Raw genomic sequence first — 20,291 nt, 5'->3', positions numbered from 1 at the left:
CTGGAAGTGACATCACAGGAAAAGGTGGAGTTTTGGTTCAGTGTGCCCTGGAAGTGACATCACTTGGCCCTTGACACCACAGGAAATGACATAATTCCTTACTCCCGGCTCCACCCCAAAATTTTAGTGGGCCACGAAGGATAAGTGTAAAAATAACCGAGCCACAGGAAAGAAAAGTTTGGGAAACCCTGGCCTAGAGGTAGCCAGCAAAATTTGACACCACTTTTCCTTAGTTTATCAGCCACACCGTGTAATCTGACTGACTGACTGAACAAACAAACAAATGGTTAAAGCAGTCATACATTAATGGCACTCTGGTTTTTTGGCCAGTGCGCAACTATACCCATTTTAGCACTGGCAAGAAATCAACACTAACTTTACACATCACATAGAGTAATTTGATTAAGTTAGTTTCATAAGGTGTATTACAACACAACATTTCATTAATCAAACTCAACACATCCCCAAAAGATCATTAGAGCAAGCTGTGAAAACAAGAACAAAGCCAGCACAAAAAGAGTTGTATCTTGTATATGCAGGCTAATTGGTGGGTTAAGATACAACCAGATATGTATTTTTAAAATCAGTTTCTCTTTGGGCCCTAGAAACCAGATTTGAAATGGCACATCCCATAAGGGGGCGGGGAGGGGAAACTGCACCCTTCATTCTTGATAATGCCTATTTTAAAGATTTTTAAAATTATCTCACAGCAAAAAGCACCACACAGCTAATCTCATTTCCTACCTTTCAGCCAATTCTTGCCTCATCCTTGAGGGTTCAAGACACCTGCGGTGTCCACAACCTGCACGGTTTACCTGGAATTTTCGGGGGACTTGCAAGCATTATTGCTGGTGCTGTACAGGTTAACACAAAGTGAGTATTTAAAATCTTTTGTTCAGCCACACAATATATTTACAGTTTGTGAAGAACAGGGCTTCTTTTTTTGAGCAGGAAAGCACGGGGATGCAGTTTCAGCTGGCTTGGTGTCAGGGGATGTGGCCTAATGAGTTCCTGCTGGGCTTTCTCTACCATATAGCCCCGTGTGGAAAAATGGTGGCATCAGGGTGGATGGCCTAATATGCAAATGAGTTCCTGCTGGGCTTTTTCTAAAAAAGGTCCTGTGTTAAACAATGGTGGTGCCAGGGGTGTGGCCTAATATGCAAATGAGTTCCTGCTGGGCTTTTTCTAAAAACGTCCTGTGTGGGAAAATGGTGGCATCAGCGTGGGTGGCCTAATATGCAAATGAGTTCCTGCTGGGCTTTTTCTTTAAAAAGGTCCTGTGTGAAACAATGGTGGCACCAGGGGGTGTGGCCTAATATGCAAATGAGTTCCTGCTGTGCTTTTTTCTACCCCCCCAAAAAAACCCTGATGAAGAAATGCATTTTTTCCTGGGAGGTTTGAGATGAGCGAAACCTCCACTGCGTGTTTTGGTTCTGTTGTACGTGCAAATGAGTGCTTCTGTGAAAGAAACATGTTGTATTATTTCGTTGTATTTTAGCGTAACGGCTGGAATGCAGGCGGCCGCTCTTGGGTGCTCCATTGGGATCGCGTTGGCAGGAGGAGCCTTCACAGGTCAGTAAACTCAAGTCCTCTGAATGTTTGTCTTAGGCTGCTCTCACTCCCACTGGATAATGAGCACACACATGAAAGAGGCTCAGGGGTGGAATCCTAGCAGGAGCTCCTTTGCATATTAGGCCACTCACCCCGGAGGTAGCCAGTTTTCCAAGAGCTGACAAGGCTCTTTTTTGTAAGCTCTTGGAGGATTGGCTACATCAGGGGCGTGTGGCCTATTATGCAAAGGAGCTCCTGCTAGAATTCCACCCTGGCGAGGCTGCTTTATATTGAACCAGGATATCGGCCCATCAAGGTCAGTATTGCCTACTTAGACTTCTTCATGGGAAGAAGCCCTTCATGTCACCTGTTGCCTGGTCCTCATAACTGGAGATGTCCTGGATTGAACCTGGGACCTTCTGCATGTCGCACAGATGTTCTACCGCTGAACCATGGCCCCTTTCAGACAGGAGAGTCCAATTCCAAGCAATTGTTACAACACATTAAGGCTGCATTATGCAGTAATGGCAAAAGTAATATCGGAAGTACACAGTACTGAGTATGCAGCAATGGTGAAACTAATAATTCATCAGAGAAATAGATTGGTTCCAAAATTTGAAATGTAAAATGTTGAATATAAATATATCCCAGTGGAAGTAATTCTTATTGTACCTAATAGACAGTGTTCCAAAAACCCTTTAACATAATGCAGGGGATGTCGGGGAGAAATAATTATTCTCTTTTTTTGTTGTCGTTTATAATGTATAATTAATTTTCCTTTTCTGCATTTCTTTCTCTCTCTCTCTCTGTGCATCTCTCTGCGTGTGCACGCATCTGTGTTTGTGCGTCTGTGTCTGTGAGTATGCCTGGAAGTCAACCCTAGTGGGGTTTAGACATTCAGAGAGGTGATTTGCTATTTCCTGCCTCTGCATCCCAGCCCTGGTATTCCTTAGCAATCTCCCATCCAATTACTTACCAAGGTCAGCCCTGCTTAGCCTCTGAGATCCGATGAGATCAGGCTTGTCTGGGCTATTCAGATCAGGGCTGTATTTTCTTTATACTATAAAGATATATATATATATATATATATATATATATATATATATATATATATATATATATATATATATATATATATATATATACAGAGAGAGAGAGAGATGTATTTCTAAAAAGATTGTGTTATCCAATGAAATGTGAAAGCAGCCCTAGGAATGATCCAGCATCTATGCGAAATGACATGGGAAAATACCAACTCTTGTAGAGTAATATGCCTAAAGAATGAAACAGGAAGATACTAGTACTTAGATCCAAGGCTGTTTTTTTTTTTGCAGCAGGAGCTCCTTTGCATATTAGGCCACACACCGCTGATGTAGCCAATCCTCCAAGAACTTACAAGGCTCTTCTTACAGGGCCTACTGCAAGCTCCAGGAGGATTGGCTACATCAGGGGTGTGTGGCCTAATATGCAAAGGAGCTCCTGATGCTGCAAAAAAAGCCCGGCTTAGATCTAATTGTGGTCTGGACAAAAAAAAAAAAATGTTTAGACCACACTCCATTTTTTTCAGATTGAATAAGACTATACAAAGCTTCCACATAAATTAATTGTGTATGTGTGTGTGTATGCAAAGTGAGCTTTGGGTTTTTTTTTAAAAAAATATATAGATATATTTATGAATGAAAGATTAATTGCTAAAATTCCTTTTTAAAAAGGGTAACATAAGAACATAAGAGAAGCCATGTTGGATCAGGCCAATGGCCCATCCAGTCCAACACTCTGTGTTACACAGTGGCCAAAAAGGCCAGGTGGCATCAGAAGGTCCATCAGTAGGGCCAGGACACTAGAAGCCCTCCCACTGTTTCCCCCTCAAAGCACCAGGAATACAGAGCATCACTTCCCCAAACATAAGAGCATAGGAGAAGCCATGTTAGATCAGGCCAGTGGCCCATCCAGTCCAACACTCTGTGTCACATAAGAACATAAGAGAAGCCATGTTGGATCAGGCCAATGGCCCATCCAGTCCAACACTCTGTGTCACATAGTGGCCAAAGAGGCCAAGTGCCATCAGGAGGTCCATCAGTGGGGCCAGGACACTAGAAGCCCTCCCACTGTTGCCCCTCCCAAGCACCAAGAATACAGAGCTTCACTTGCCCCAGAGAGAGAATTCCAACAATACGCTGTGGCTAATGGCCACTGATGGATACATTCTTCTAGAACTAGACCTCTGCATATAGGTAGTTGAAAACAATGAGTTTTTCTCAAGTATAACAGCAGGATTCAAGCTCAGTGGCACCATATAAACCAACTAGAGATTCAGGGGTATAAGGTTTTGAGAGTCAACATTCTCTTTATCAGACACAAGTGGAAAAAGGAAGGGGGAAAAGGGAGCCTTGACTCCTGAAATGTTATGACCTGAAACTTTTTTTGGTCTCTGAGGTTCTACTGAATTTGAATTCGAATCTTTTGTTCTGAAGACCAACACAGCCACCTATCTTATCCAGTATGAGCACGAGCAGGGGTGGAATTCTAGCAGGAACTCCTTTGCATATTAGGCCACACCCCCTGATGTAGCCAATCCTCCAAGAGCTTACAAGGCTCTCAGGGGTGTGTGGCCTAATATCCAAAGGAGCTCCTGCTAGAATTCCACCCATGCTAGTGCTCATACTGGAGAAGATAGTTTCAGAGGGTGGCTGTGTTGGTTTCCAGAGGGTGACTGAGCACAAGTCTGGTATAATGATTCAAGTAGTGCTGGACTACAAGTGGGCCGACTTGGGTTCTAATCCCGCTTGGCCGTGAAGCTCTCTGGGCAACCTTGGACCAGGTGTACTCTCAACCTACCTCACAGGGTGGTTATGATAATGCAACAGAGGAAGACAGAATCAAGTGCGCCTCCCTAAATTCTTCAGGGGGCAGAAGGGATTCCTGTGTTGATGGTATCCCTCTTTTGTTATTTATGAAGAGAATCTGTTAGAAAGGACTGCTCACTTACAATCTACTGCTGTGTTTTTCTCCCGTGGTGCAGGATTGCTTCTGAGTTTGCCCTTCTTGGGACAGCCCCCTGACCAGAACTGTTACGACGACTCAGTGTATTGGGAGGTAGGATACAACTATGCGACAGAGAGCTTTCTCTTCATGCTACTCTGAGGCTTATAACATAGTGCAATGATGCATGTTGAAGACTAGATGGCAGGGTTAGAAGAATAGCCAGTACCACTTCCTCCTTTCAATCCTTCTGGGGCAATCAAGATGGCTTCCGCTTCCTTTACAGATGGGTCTGCTTCGTAAGAGGTTTCCCCCACCCCCAGAATTGCACCTTTCAGAATGATCACAGTGGGCACCAACGTGGTTCCTGTGACTCAGAGTGGGGTAGGTCCCCAAACTGTGAAGTCGCGCTTGAACATATGAAGCTGCCTTATACTGAATCAGACCCTTGGTCCATCAAAGTCAGTCTTGTCTTCTCAGACTGGCAGCGGCTCTCCAGGGTCTCCAGCTGAGGTTTTTCTCACCTAATTGCCTGGACCCTTTTTTTGGAGATGCCGGGGATTGAACCTGGGACCTTCTGCTTCCCAAGCAGATGCTCTACCACTGAGCCACCGTCCCTCCCCTGACCAGCAGTGGCTCTCCAGGGTCTCCAGCTGAGGTTTTTCACACCTATTTGCCTGGACCCTTTTTTGGAGATGCCAGGGATTGAACCTGGGACTTTCTGCTTCCCAAGCAGATGCTCTACCACTCAGCCACCGTCCCTCCCCACTTAAATCGAATCACTCGGAAAGTTAGCTTTATACATATTCGATTGAAGCAGGCTGAACTGCTGTATTAAGCAAAGGGTTGCCAGGTGGGGTAACAACAAAAAAGGGATCAAAGTTAATGGAACAGGCAATGGAAGTTAAACAACTACTGTGATATGTTGATTAACAAAGTTTATTAAAACCATTTAAAATCTTTATATATTTTATTACTCCACATTTTAAATTTTGCATACTTCATGTTGTAACAAAGGTATTTTAATACTTCATATTATACATTTTGCATACTTCATGTTGTAACAGAGGTCCAATTTTAACATCCCCCCATTGCAACAAAAGTCCATGAGCACAAGGATATAGACCCATTTCATCAGTAGACTTCCTCGGGAGTAATGCCTTTCTATGTTTCTTCCAGGTTTAACAGCCACTAGTACCAACCAAATGTTAATATTCTTCTACCGCATCTTTTCTCTCATTCACTCCAAGACACTTAAATGTATATTTTCCATATAGGAGCTGGAGCCAGTACAAACGAATTCATTTAACCAGATGCTCAAGCCTTCTGGAGTTTGCTGGCCTATAGCCCTCTATGAATATATTCAGCAAGCTGCTCTTAAGATGGCCAGTTGCTCTTATTTTCTTTATAATTAATTTTTTAATTTTAATATCAAGCAAGCCCTTCTTTTTTCAGCAATTTTAGCTCAAAACATTTAAGCGTACGATTTTAAACAGGCCAGTACTGCGCCTATCCTGAATCCAAAACCTCTTAGAATTTACTGGCCTAAATCAGGGTCATCAGAAAGCGAGGGGTGGGAGGAAATATCTGCTGGTCACTCCATTATTCCCACAGACCGATTCCCACAGGGTGTAATGAAGATCGATTCCCACAGGGTATGATGAAGAATTGATCCGCGGTTATCTGGGGCTCTGGGGAGGCTGTTTTTTTTTAGTTAGGGGCACCAACCTTGCAGCATAGCACCCAATGCCTCTTCCCATAACACCCTCCAAGTTTCAAAAAGATTGGACCAGAAAAAGTTGAGCCCCAATAGAAGGTGCCCCTATCCATTATTTCCAATGGAGGGAAGGCATTTAAAAGGTTGTGCGGTCCCTTTAAATGTGATGGCCAGAACTCCCTTTGGAGTTCAATTATGCTTGTCACAATCTTGTTCCTGGCTCCACCCCCAGTGTCTCCTGGCTCCACCCCCAAAGTCTCCTGCCTCCGCCCCCAAAGTCCCCAGATATTTCTTGAATTGGACTTGGCACCCCTAATTAAGCAAGGAAAGACCATTCAGGGAGAGGGATTGCAGAGGAATATGGGGAAGGGAGGGACGTCAGCAGAGCATACTGCTATAAAGTCCACCCCCCACCCCCCAAAGTAGACATTTATTATCTCTGATCTTGGCCGTCGGGAGATCAATTGTAATAGTGGGAGATCTCCAGGTGAGACAAATTAAATGGCGCGGACTCAAGTACATTTCTTGTTTGCGTTTCCTTCTAGGTCGCTGGAGAAGTGGAAGCACAAAGAAGCAGCCTTGATAACATTGAAGATCAGAACAAATTAAATGTTGATTCGTAGAAAGGAAGGAAGTCAAACCTTGTCTCCTTTGCCCTTTGGTGCTTTCTTCAATTTGTCAGGAAAACAAAATCCTGACCCAACTTTGTTTTTCTACCTGTTTTTCTACTGATATTATAACTTAGCGCAAAACCGCTGAACATAAGGCCTCAATAAAATGCTATTGACAGGTTCTTCTGGACTGCTACTGTGAATATTATACTTTACTGAACACACAATACACAAACTCATAATCTATGTCAGGGGTGGCCAAACTTCCTTAATTAGAGCCAGTTTGGTGCAGTGGTTAAGTGCTGCACTCTTATCTGGGAAAACCGGATTTGATTCCCCACTCTTCCACTTGCAGCTGCTTGAATGGCCTTGCTTCAGCCATAGCTCTTGCAGAGCTATCCTTGAAAGGGCAGCTTCTGGGAGAGCTCTCTCAGCCCCACCAACCTCACAGGGTGTCTGTTGTGGGGGAAGAAGGTAAAGGAGATTGTGAGCTGCTCTGAGATTCGGAGTGAAGAGCAGGGTATAAACCCAATATCGTCGTCGTCTTCTTCTGAGCCACATAGAATGAATGTCAGATGTTTGAGAGCCACAAGACATGAACAAATAGTACACACATTTTTATTAAAACTCGACTCAGCGACACAGCCAGCAGCTTCCCTCCCGCACATGTTCACTCTTCTTGGATTGTGATGGATTTGTTTTTATTCAGAACATTTGTAGGCCTACCATTCTTCCAGGAAGCAAGGACTCAAAGAAGGGGACAAATTGATTACTGGCACAACATGACATATTTTCTGAAGGAGACTAAAACAGCCAGCAAAAAAACCAAAAGCCGGCTTCGATAGGGTTGTCAACACTGGGCTGGGAAGTTCCTGGATATCAGAGAAGTGAGAAGTGAAGTGAGGCTCAAATCAACGAGAGCGAGGGCCTTTTCCGTTGCTGCCACTAGCTGGTGGAATGAGTTGCAGGAGGAGGTCAGGGCCCTGTGAGAGCTTCCACATAGGAACAGAGTTGGCTTGGGATTGAGGTTGTGACCTAAAATGCAAATGAGTTCCTGCTGGGTTTTTTCCTCCAAAAACCCCCTGACTATATTTATTTTATTAATATTTATTTATATTTCAGTTTATATCCTGCCCTTCCCTGAATTCACCGAGCTCAGGGCAGTTAGCAACAGAAGATATACAAAGTAAAAGCCAAAAGATAAAGTAGTTAAAAGTTAGAGATAGCATCGAACGGTGCCAAAGTAATTACAATACACATTACTGTCTCCCCTTAAGCAAAAGAAGGCAGGGTGGGGGAAAGGGAAGGGCTTGCCAGTTAAGATGACGCCAATTGCTGCCCTCAGCCCAAAGCCTGCTGGGACATCTCTGCCTTGCAAGCTCTGCAGAATTTAGGGTTGCCAGCCTCCAGGTGGGGCCTGGAGATCACCCACTTTTACAACTGATTAGGGTTGCCAAGTCCAATTCAAGAAATATCTGGGGACTTTGGGGGTGGAGCCACGGGACATTAGGGGTGGAGCCAAGATCAAGGCTGTGACAAGCATCATTGAACTCCAAAGGGAGTTCTGGCCATCACATTTAAAGGGACGGCACACCTTTTCAATGCCTTCCTTCCGTAGGAAATAATGAAGGATAGGGGCACCTTCTTTTGGGGCTCATAGAATTGGACCCCCTAGTCCAATCCTTTTGAAACTTGGGGGGTATTTTTGGGAGAGGCACTAGATGCTATACTGAAAATTTGGTGCCTCTACCCCAAAAAACAGCCCCCCCCCAGAGCCCCAGATACCCGCGGATCAATTCTCCATGATTTTCTATGGGAATAAATCTCCATAGGGAATGATAGAGTTCCCAGCAGACATTTCCCTCCCCTCCCCCCGCTTTCTGAGGACCCTGATGTGGGGGGAGGGTCTCCAAACCGAGGGATCCCTTGCCCCCACCTGGGGATTGGCAACCCTACAACTGATCTCCAGCAGGCATAGTTCAGCTTTTCTGGAGAAAATGGCGGCTTAGAAGAGTTTCCTGCATGGCATTGGGCTACACTGAGGCCCCTCCCCCAAACCCCGCCCTCTCCCAGATCCACCGCCAAAGTCTCCAGATATTTTCCAACACAGACCTGGCAACCTTAGGAATGCCTTAGGCCATTCCTGCAGGTGCAAGTGGAGGAGTGGGGAATCAAGCCCGGTTCTCCCAGATAAGAGAGCTCTGGCTGATGCAAGGCCATTCCAGCAGCTGCAAGTGGAGGAGTGGGGAATCAAACCTGGTTCTCCCAGATAAGAGAGCTCTGGCTGACCCAAGGCCATTCCTGCAGGTGCAAGTGGAGGAGTGGGGAATCAAGCCCGGTTCTCCCAGATAAAAGAGCTCTGGCTGATGCAAGGCCATTCCAGCAGCTGCAAGTGGAGGAGTGGGGAATCAAACCTGGTTCTCCCAGATAAGAGAGCTCTGGCTGGCCCAAGGCCATTCCTGCAGCTGCAAGTGGAGGAGTGGGGAATCAAACCTGGTTCTCCCAGATAAGAGAGCTCTGGCTGACGCAAGGCCATTCCAGCAGGTGCAAGTGGAGGAGTGGGGAATCAAACCTGGTTCTCCCAGATAAGAGAGCTCTGGCTGACGCAAGGCCATTCCAGCAGCTGCAAGTGGAGGAGTGGGGAATCAAACCCGGTTCTCCCAGATAAGAGAGCTATGGCTGACCCAAGGCCATTCCAGCAGCTGCAAGTGGAGGAGTGGGGAATCAAACCCAGTTTTCCCAAATAAGAGAGCTCTGGCTGACCCAAGGCCATTCCAGCAGGTGCAAGTGGAGGAGTGGGGAATCAAACCCGGTTCTCCCAGATAAGAGAGCTCTGGCTGACCCAAGGCCATTCCAGCAGCTGCAAGTGGAGGAGTGGGGAATCAAACCTGGTTCTCCCAGATAAGAGAGCTCTGGCTGACCCAAGGCCATTCCTGCAGGTGCAAGTGGAGGAGTGGAGAATCAAACCTGGTTCTCCCAGATAAGAGAACTCTGGCTGACCCAAGGCCATTCCAGCAGCTGCAAGTGGAGGGGTGGTGAATCAAGCCTGGTTCTCCCAGATAAGAGAGCTCTGGCTGACCCAAGGCCATTCCTGCAGGTGCAAGTGGAGGAGTGGGGAATCAAGCCCGGTTCTCCCAGATAAGAGAGCTCTGGCTGATGCAAGGCCATTCCAGCAGCTGCAAGTGGAGGAGTGGGGAATCAAACCCGGTTCTCCCAGATAAAAGTCCGCCCACTTCACCACTACACCAAACTGGCTCCAACCCAAGCAAACCCAAATCGGCATTGTCTCCTTCCCCCCCCCCTCACTTCTTGTTGTTCTTTTATTATATTGCAGCTATCCAAGGAGTATGGCCCCGTCTTCAGCTTTCACACTGGACCCCAGCAAGTGGTCGTGCTGGCAGGATATGAGACTATAAAGGAGGCTTTGGTGAACCAGGCAGATGCCTTTTCGGAGAGGCCCCAAATCCCAATTCACGAGGATTGTTCCAATGGCTATGGTGAGGCCCTTCTTTCTGTGTACAATTCAGTCTTCCTTGCATACATGTAGCCATCAGTGATCCCTCTAAGCCAGGTTTGTCAAACATGCAGCCCGGGGGCCAGATCAAGCCCCCAGAGTCTTCCTATCAGGCCAGGGAGCAAGTCTGCTTTCTTTTCCCTCTCTCTTGCTTCCCTCTGTGTCACAGCTTGCTTAGTTGGGCTTGCTCAATCGCACAGGAGCAAAGCCTCTATTTTCTCCATTGACTGAAGCTCCTCCCTTGGGGTGTAGTGGGAGGGCTTGCTTTGCCAGGCTCTCTCGATCGCACAGCAGAGCTACTGAACCAAGCCTCTTTTCCTTCTATTGGCTGAGGCTCTTACCCCTCCTTGTCCCCCAGTGCCCTCGATCACACTGGAGAGATACAAAAGCTTTAAATGTATATGTCTGTGTCCTTTGTAAAGTTTATATCTCCACTACCTGGCATTACATTTCATGACACGCATGGCCCGGCCTGACAAGGTCTCATTTGTGTCATTTCCAGCCCTCATAACAAATGAGCTGAACACCCTGCTCTAAGCTGTGGAGTCTTGTGAGCAAAAATTCTACTTTGTGAGCTACTGGCATTCCAGCTGTGAGCTGCTGCATAAATTAGTTTGCTTTGAGGCCATCCTTCCTGAGCGAAGACAAAAATGTGTGAGCCGGAGGCTAAAAAACTGTGAGCTAGCTACCACTAACTTAGCTTAGAGGGAACACTGGTAGCCATGCCAGAGGAATTGCTTCTAAGCTAACTCCCATCTCAGCGAAGAGACATTGGTTTGCATCCCATCTCCCTCGTTTCAACTGCCCTCTCTCAAGCACTCTTTGCAGTCTGTCCCTGTGCAAGCACCAGTCGTTTCCGACTCTGGGGTGACGTTGCTTTCACAACGTTGTCACAGCAGACTTTTTATGAGGTGGTTTGCCGTTGCCTTCCCCAGTCATCTACACTTCCCCTCCAGCAAGCTGGGGACTCCTTTGACCGATCTCGGAAGGATGGAAGGCTGAGTCAACCTCGAGCCGGCTACCTGAACCCAGCTTCCGCTGGGATCGAACTCAGGTCATGAGCAGAGGGCTCCGACTGCAGTACTGCAGCTTTACCGCTCTGCGCCACAGGGCTCTTCTCTTGCAGTCTGTAGGGGTGTGCAAATTCACGCCTCCATTTTTTAAAGAGTTCAAGTATATTGGAAATGAAAATAAATTCCAGTTTCAAAAAACCCCAAACCTCTGGATCCTAATACCAATGTGATATTCAAACCTGGATTTTTTTTTTTGGGGGGGGGGATTTTTTTTTTTTTAAAATACTTCTAAAACTCAAGAGTGAAGGTTTTTTGCTCATTTCAAACCACCCAAAAAGGCATTTCGTTACATCTCTACAAAACAGAATTGTTTATGAAGGAATTTTGTGATCTAATCAGGCCTTATTTTGGGCAGAGCTCCAGAACCTCTGAATTTTTCTGTGTTCTTTCTTTCTTACCCCCCCCCCTCCCCAAATACTTGCTTCTCGGCTCCATTGTTCAACTTCACTGTGAGAATGTTGATGAACTCTAAAATATGACAAATTTTCTAATATTCCCCGCCTCCAAAAATGGGGAAACAACCAAAACGTATAAAGCAGACAGATGGAAATCTTTCTCATTGAAAAAGTATGATGAGATTAAGGTTTCATTATGATAATCCTAATTCAAGAAGCATTTTAAGGTAGATGCTGAGGTGATATAATTTAGTACATCTTCTGATGATGTCAGGGGGTGGGGCATATGCAAATGAGTCATGCTAATGAGCTCCGGCGCCTATTTTGCTACAAAATGACCCCTGATGAGCACTAGTCTGGTGTAACAATTAAAGTGCCACTGGATTATGAGTGGCCAGACCTGAGTTCTAATTATAAGAGAAGCCATGTTGGATCAGGCCAATGGCCCATCCAGTCCAACACTCTGTGTCACACAGTGGCCAAAAAATTTATATATATATACACACACACTGTGGCTAATAACCACTGATGGACCTCTGCTCCATATTTTTATCTAACCCCTCGTGAAGCTGGCTATGCTTGTAGTCGCCACCACCTCCTGTGGCAGTGAATTCCACATGTTAATCACCCTTTGGGTGAAGAAGTACTTCCTTCTATCCGTTTTAACCTGACTGCTCAGCAATTTCATCGAATGCCCACGAGTTCTTGTATTGTGAGAAAGGGACAAAAGGACTTCTTCCTCTGCTTTCTGCATCCCATGCATCATCTTGTAAACCTCTATCATGTCACACCGAAGTCGACGTTTCTCCAAGCTAAAGAACCCCAAGCTTTTTAACCTTTCTTCATAGGGAAATTGTTCCAAACCTTTAATCGTTCTAGTTGCCCTTTTCTGCACTTTTTCCAATGCTATAATATCCTTTTTGAGGTGCGGTGATCAAAACTGTACACAGTATTCTAAATGAGACTGAACCATCGATTTATACAGGAGCATTATGATACTGGCTGATTTGTTTTCAGTTCCCTTCCTAATAATTCCCAGCATGGCGTTGGCCTTTTGTCTACAAATTTTCACCCAGCCCAATTATTTAGCACCATTCCGACTCTCACAAATTTGCCACAGAGCAAACCAAATGATATGGAATGATAGGTGGTCATTTTGGGGAACTACCTTCCAGGCGGGCTGTCACTCTTCCCTTTCTTTCTCTGTCTCCAATTAATGGCTCTGCCCAGTCTCTGTATATCTCGCTACTCAGAACATAAGAGAAGCCATGTTGGATCAGGCCAGTGGCCCATCCAGTCCAACACTCTGTGTCACATAAGAACAGAAGAGAAGCCATGTTGGATCAGGCCAGTGGCCCATCCAGTCCAACACTCTGTGTCACATAAGAACATAAGAGAAGCCATGTTGGATCAGGCCAATGGCCCATCCAGTCCAACACTCTGTGTCACATAAGAACATAAGAGAAGCCATGTTGGATCAGGCCAATGGCCCATCCAGTCCAACACTCTGTGTCACATAAGAACAGAAGAGAAGCCATGTTGGATCAGGCCAGTGGCCCATCCAGTCCAACACTCTGTGTCACATAAGAACATAAGAGAAGTCGTGTTGGATCAGGCCAGTGGCCCATCCAGTCCAACACTCTGTGTCACATAAGAACATAAGAGAAGCCATGTTGGGTCAGGTCAATGGCCCATCCAGTCCAACACTCTGCGTCACATAAGAACATAAGAGAAGCCATGTTGGGTCAGGTCAATGGCCCATCCAGTCCAACACTGTGTGTCGCATAAGAAAAGCCATGTTGGATCAAGCCAATGGCCCATCCAGTCCAACACTCTGTGTCGCATAAGAACATAAGAGAAGCCCTGTTGAATCAGGCCAATGGCCTATCCAGTTCAACACTCTGTGTCACATAAGAACATAAGAGAAGCCAGGTTGGATCAGGCCAATGGCCCATCCAGTCCAACACTCTGTGTCACACAGTGGCCAATATGTGTTTGTGTGTATACACACACACACACACACACACGCACACACACACACACATATATATATATATATATATATATATATATATATATATATATATATATATATATATATATATATATATATATATATATATATATATACATACTGTGGCTAATAGCCACTGATGGACCTCTGCTCCATATTTTTATCTAACCCCCTCTTGAAGGTGGCTATGCTTGTAGCCGCCACCACCTCCTGTGGCAGTGAATTCCACATGTTAATCACCCTTTGGGTGAAGAAGTACTTCCTTCTCTCCGTTTAAACCTGACTGCTCAGCAATTTCATTGAATGCCCACGAGTTCTTGTATTGTGAGAAAGGGAGAAAAGTACTTCTTTCTCTACTTTCTCCATCCCAGGCATAATCTTGTATACTTAGGGGTGCTCCTGGAGCCTTCGTTGACTATGGAGGCTCAGGTAGCAGCTGCTGCTAAATTTGCATTTTAGGTGGATAAGACAGCTGGTTCCATACCTGGAAAGAGCCCTGTGGCGCAGAGTGGTAGCTGCAATACTGCAATCCTAAGCTCGTCTGTGCTGGTTATGACCTTTAAAGCCCTATATGGCCTGGGACCTGTCTACCTCCAGGACCGCCTTTCCCTAAATGAGCCTCAGAGAGCACTACAATCAAGTTCACAAAATCTTCCTACAATCCCCAGACCAAAAGAAGCGCAGCTGTCCACCACTAGAGCTGGAGCCTTTTCAATGGCAGCCCCTGCTCCGTGGAATGCTCATCCTGAAAACTTCAGGGCCCTGTGGGACTTGTCTGCAAGACAGAACTGTTCAAGCTGGCTTTTAATATCTAACAGGGAGGTAACCACTATTCCACCATCCCGCAGCATTAATACCTGAACCCATCCCAGCATAAATGTAGAGCCCTAAACAGCATTTAACAATATCATTTTATATATATAGCACTAAATAAGAATTTAAATAAAGGATGCCATCTTGGATCCTAGGGATTGTAACTGTAATTGTATGAAATGATTATAATGGTTTTATTGTGATTCTAGAGCCCCGTGGCGCAGAGTGGTAAAGCTGCAGTATTGCAGTCCTAAGCTCTGCTCACAACCTGAGCTCGATCCCCACGGAAGCTGGGTTCAGGTAGCCGACTCGAGGTTGACTCAGCTTTCCATCCTTCCGAGGTCAGTAAAATGAGTCCCCAGTTTGCTGGGGGGAAAGTGGAGAGGACTGGGGAAGGCAATGGCAAACCATCCCGTACAAAGTCTCCCATGAAAACGTGAAAGCTGCGTCACCCCAGAGTTGGAAACGACTGGTGCTTGCACAGGGGACCTTTCCTTTCCTTTCTCTAGACTCAGCCTTCCATCCTTCCAAGGTCGGTCAAATGAGTCCCCAGCTTGCTAGGGGGAAAGTGTAGATGACTAGGGAAGGCAATGGCAAGCCACCCCGTAAAAAGTCTGCCGTGAAAACGTGAAAGCAGCACCACCCCAGAGTCAGAAACAACTGGTGCTTGCGCAGGGGGCCTTTCCTTTCCTTTCTCTAGACTCAGCCTTCCATCCTTCCGAGGTCGGTCAAATGAGTCCCCAGCTTGCTAGGGGGAAAGTGTAGATGACTGGGGAAGGCAATGGCAAGCCACCCCGTAAAAAGTCTGCCGTGAAAATGTGAAAGCAGCATCACCCCAGAGTCGGAAACAACTGGTGCTTGCACAGGGGGCTACCTTTACCTTAAAAAAAACAAACAAACTGTGACTCTATTTCAATTCTATGTTGCTTTAACTGTTGTTAGCTGCCCTCAGGGGAGGGCGGGTTATAAATATAATATAATAAAATAAAACAAAATAAATAAAGGAAAATCCCCAACATTTTTGCTTGCCTGTGGGGCCGGATGGACCCTATGCGGTTTCCGAAGACACTGCAGGCTCTTTGAGCTCTTGGCGACTTGCTGGATGATCTGGCAGAGATGTGGCATCAAGAACATTCGGCAGCCATTTTTTTTTTTTTTACACACATGGCTTCTGGGCAACAGGAACTCTTGAGAGCAGCATGGTTTGTGAAGCGGGAATCTACCGTAGAAGGACTCTGTAAAACTTAAACCTATTTTGCTGGATGGAGGACAAATTTTAGGTGGAACCCATATTCTTAATTTTACTTTTTTTGCTGTTTTTCTCTTGTGCCGCAAAAGAACACAAGTGCACAATTAAGCAACTTTTTTTAAAAAAAAATTGAAGCCTTTCTTCGCATCCATCTCCACATATCCTAGCAGAGGATTTTCTGTAATGCAATCTCAGTGGTCTTACTGACGTGGAACTTTGTGTTCTTTCACCCTAGGCATTATTTTTTCTCATGGTGAGAACTGGAAAGTGATGCGCCGGTTTGCCATAAGCTCATTGCAGGAGCACGGAATGGGCAAGAAGACCATAGAAGACAAAATAGCCGAGGAGTGCCATTTTCTAAGGCAGAAGTTTGAATCTTTTGAAGGTAAGTGGCTTGTTTTTCACCATTGTGTCTGGGAGGCGTGGCTAATATCTTCTTATTTTGAAATTTGGGCCTTTGTGAAAACCCTCATGCTTAGCAGGAAGGGGGCAGTCGGTTGCTCCCAAGCACTATCCATGTTGTCAATGCCTCTAGCAAGTAAGGGTTGCCAATTCCGCCTCCCCCCCCGCCAGCCTCCATAGAATTTCCCCTCCCAAATTGCTAGAGCGTCTGGGAAAACCATAGAGTTTTCCCAGAAATGCCTAGAGCAGCCAGCGTGTGATGTCGCGGGAGCGATGACGTCACTTGTGGGCCAGCAGGTTGAGAACCTCCCGGATGGGAAAACCCCTGCTCAGACTGGGGGCTTGGCAGGCCTACTAGCAAGTAAAAGGTTAAGGTTAAGGTAGTCCCCAGTGCAAACACAGAGTCGTTACTGACCCATGGAGTGACATCACGTCAGGATGTTTTCTTGGCAGACTTTTTACAGGGTGGTTTGTCATTGCCTTCCCCAGTCATCTACACGGTACCCCCAGGAAGCTGGGGACTCACTTTATCGACCTCCATCGGCCTACCGATGGAAGGCTGAGACAACCTTGAGCTGGCTACCTGAACCCAGCTTCTGCTGGGATCAAACTCAGATTGTAAGCAGAGCTTGGGCTGCAATGCGGCAGATTTCCCACTCTGTGCCACAGGACTCCATCCTCTATAGCAAGTACCAACCATCAAAACTTTGAAAATGTTAATGACCATCCGAGCCAGAGACCATAGAACAGCCAGCTTGCACCTTGGGTGGAATACAACACCCAAAAGGTGCCCGGGAATTGTAAAGGTGGAAGCAGGGCCAGCTCACCCACTAGGCAAACTAGGCATCTGCCTAGGGCACCGGGAGCGAGAGGGCGCCGAATCGGGCTCCCTTCCGGTGCCCAAGACAACGGCCTAATTTGCCTCCCTCCCTCCCACCCCTGCCACCACCGCTGATGCAAGCTCCCTCCCACGCGCTCCTGTGTGAGGAGGAAACTGAAAGGAAAGGTAAATACAGTCAAAACCCTTGGGGAAGCTTGGAGGCTATTTAAAACTATAATCCTAGAAGCTCAGATAAAATACATACCACAAGTTAGGAAAGGCACAAACAGGCATAAGAAAAGGCCTGCATGGTTAACAGACAAAGTAATGGAAGCTGTAAAAGGTAAGAAGGACTCCTTTAAGCGGTGGAAAACCAGTCCAAGTGAGATTAGTAAAAGGGAACACAGGCTGTGGCAAATCATATGCAAGACTGTGATCAGGCAGGCAAAAAGGGACTATGAGGAGCATATTGCAAAAAACATAAAGACCAACAATAAAACTTTCTTCAAATATATTAGAAGTAGGAAACCAGCCAGGGAGGCAGTGGGGCCCTTGGATGACCATGGGGTAAAAGGATTACTGAAGGAGGATAGGGAAATGGCTGAGAAGCTGAATGAATTTTTTGCCTCCGTCTTCACTGTGGAAGATGAGAACTTTCTGCCCGCCCCAGAACCACTAATTTTGGAAGGGGTGTTGAAAGACCTGAGTCAGATTGAGGTGACAAAAGAGGAGGTCCTACAACTGATAGACAAATTAAAAACTAATAAGTCACCGGGTCCGGATGGCATACATCCAAGAGTTCTGAAAGAACTCAAAGTTGAACTTGTGGATCTTCTGACAAAAATATGTAATCTTTTATTGAAATCTGCCTTCGTTCCTGAGGACTGGAAGGTAGCAAATGTTACCCCCATCTTTAAAAAGGGATCCAGAGAAGATCCGGGAAATTACAGGCCAGTCAGTCTGACTTCAATACCAGGAAAGTTGGTGGAAACCATTATCAAGGACAGAATGAGTAGGCACATTGATGACCACGGGTTATTGAGGAAGACTCAGCATGGGTTCTGTAAGGGAAGATCTTGCCTCACTAACCTGTTACATTTCTTTGAGGGGGTGAACAAACATGTGGACAAAGGAGACCCGATAGATGTTGTTTACCTTGACTTCCAGAAAGCTTTTGATAAAGTTCCTCATCAAAGGCTCCTTAGAAAACTTGAGAGTCAGGGAGTAAAAGGACAGGTCCTCTTGTGGATCAAAAACTGGTTGAGTAATAGGAAGCAGAGAGTGAGTATAAATGGGCAGTCTTCGCAGTGGAGGATGGTAAGCAGTGGGGTGCCGCAGGGCTCGGCACTGGGTCCCATGCTCTTTAACTTGTTCATAAATGATTTAGCGTTGGGAGTGAGCAGTGAAGTGGCTAAGTTTGCGGATGACACTAAATTGTTCAGGGTGGTGAGAACCAGAGAGGATTGTGAGGAACTCCAAAAGGATCTGTTGAGGCTGGGTGAGTGGGCATCAACGTGGTAGATGAGGTTCAATATGGCCAAGTGCAAAGTAACGCACATTGAGGCCAAGAATCCCAGCTACAAATACAAGTTGATGGGGTGTGAACTGGCAGAGACTGACCAAGAGAGAGATCTTGGGGTCATGGTAGATAACTCACTGAAAATGTCAAGACAGTGTGCGTTTAATAAAAAAGGCCAACGCCATGCTGGGAATTATTAGGAAGTGAATTGAAAACAAATCAGCCAGTATCATAATGCCCCTGTATAAATCGATGGTGCGGTCTCATTTGGAGTACTGTGTGCAGTTCTGGTCGCCGCACCTCAAAAAGGATATTATAGCATTGGAGAAAGTCCAGAAAAGGGCAACTAGAATGATTAAAGGGCTGGAACACTTTCCCTATGAAGAAAGGTTGAAATGCTTGGGACTCTTTAGCTTGGAGAAACGTTGACTGTGGGGTGACATGAAAGAGGTTTACAAGATAATGCATGGGATGGAGAAAGTAGAGAAAGAAGTACTTTTCTCCCTTTCCCACAATACAAGAACTCGTGGGCATCTGATGAAATTGCTGAGCAGACAGGTTAAAACGGATAAAAGGAAGTACTCCAAAGGGTGTTTAACATGTGGAATTCACTGCCACAGGAGGTGGTGGCGGCTACAAGCAAAGCCACCTTCAAGAGGGGTTTAGATAAAAATATGGAGCAGAGGTCCATCAGTGGCTATTAGCCACAGTGTGTGTGTGTGTATATATATATATATATATATATAAAATTTTGCCACTGTGTGACACAGAGTGTTGGACTGGATGGGCCACTGGCCTGATCCAACATGGCTTCTCTTATGTTCTTATGCCCGCCACCCCAGAAGCTTGCCCCACTGCTGCTCACCCCACCCCGACATTTGCCCTGCCCTACTTCTGGCACAGCCAGCTCTCTCCCTCCCACCCCCCAAAGCTCACCCAGCCACTGTCCGCCCCATCCCTGAAGATTGCCCTGTCACCACTGCCACCAGATCCCCCCCGGCCTCGAGAAGCTCACCGCGAGGACACCCAGCATACCGGCTCTGAGGTCTGTCTGTATTTTGAAAAGACCTCTGGAGGAAATTTCTTCCACCTCCTTTCTTCAAAACATGCGCAGACTTCGGACTGGTATGGTTGGGTCTCCTCGTCATGAGCGGGGGAGGAAGGGCTGGGGGCGGCTGCTGCCTATTGATGAGAAGTGCCTGCCGCCTACTTGCGAGTAGACAGCAGGCGCAGGGAATAGGGGTCCCAAATCCCCCGGTAGGCCTGGAGACTCCCGATTTGGAGCCTCCTCCCCCCGCTGGCCATAAAAGGGAAAGCGGGGGGGGGAGGGGAGGAGGAGAACGGCAGCCCTTCGCACCCAGCCCCGATCGCAGCAGCCAGAGCTCTTCCGTTTTCTCAGGCTGCTTCCCGCCCCCAGTCAGCTGGCCGGTGAAGGGAGGGGAGCCCAGCCACGCCCCCAAAGGACCATGTGCCTTTGCACCTCCGGAGGTGAGTGAGTTCTGTCTCCTGCATCAGATTTCCCAGAAAGGGGGGGGCGGGGGGGGAGGGGGGTGGAGAGGGAAACGTCTTCTCATAGGGTATAATGGGGAATTGATCTGGAGGTTTCGGGGGCTCTGGGGGAGCTGTTTTTT

At 46.5% G+C, this 20,291-nt stretch overlaps 2 protein-coding genes across 2 annotated transcripts in view; both read left to right on the top strand.

The window, feature by feature from the left end:
* RHAG (Rh associated glycoprotein) overlaps positions 1 to 7,043 on the top strand; it is a 56,601-nt gene extending 49,558 nt beyond the window's left edge. Inside the window, exons 7-10 of the mRNA XM_060263308.1 lie at positions 752 to 873; positions 1,499 to 1,572; positions 4,574 to 4,647; positions 6,796 to 7,043. Of these exons, the coding sequence (XP_060119291.1) occupies positions 752 to 873; positions 1,499 to 1,572; positions 4,574 to 4,647; positions 6,796 to 6,873 (348 nt within the window). The 3' untranslated portion in view covers positions 6,874 to 7,043. The remainder of the gene's footprint in view (positions 1 to 751; positions 874 to 1,498; positions 1,573 to 4,573; positions 4,648 to 6,795) is intronic.
* A 1,140-nt stretch (positions 7,044 to 8,183) lies between these two features.
* The window catches only part of LOC132585448 (cytochrome P450 2K6-like), a 46,351-nt gene continuing 34,243 nt past the window's right edge, over positions 8,184 to 20,291 (top strand). The window contains exons 1-3 of the mRNA XM_060257348.1: positions 8,184 to 8,235; positions 10,128 to 10,358; positions 16,155 to 16,304. Of these exons, the coding sequence (XP_060113331.1) occupies positions 8,184 to 8,235; positions 10,128 to 10,358; positions 16,155 to 16,304 (433 nt within the window). The remainder of the gene's footprint in view (positions 8,236 to 10,127; positions 10,359 to 16,154; positions 16,305 to 20,291) is intronic.

This window comes from Heteronotia binoei, chromosome 1, assembly GCF_032191835.1.
Source record: "Heteronotia binoei isolate CCM8104 ecotype False Entrance Well chromosome 1, APGP_CSIRO_Hbin_v1, whole genome shotgun sequence".
Classification (NCBI taxonomy): domain Eukaryota; kingdom Metazoa; phylum Chordata; class Lepidosauria; order Squamata; family Gekkonidae; genus Heteronotia; species Heteronotia binoei.
Note: the sequence above shows the minus strand (reverse complement) of the source record. Positions and strands in the feature narration are given on the sequence as shown.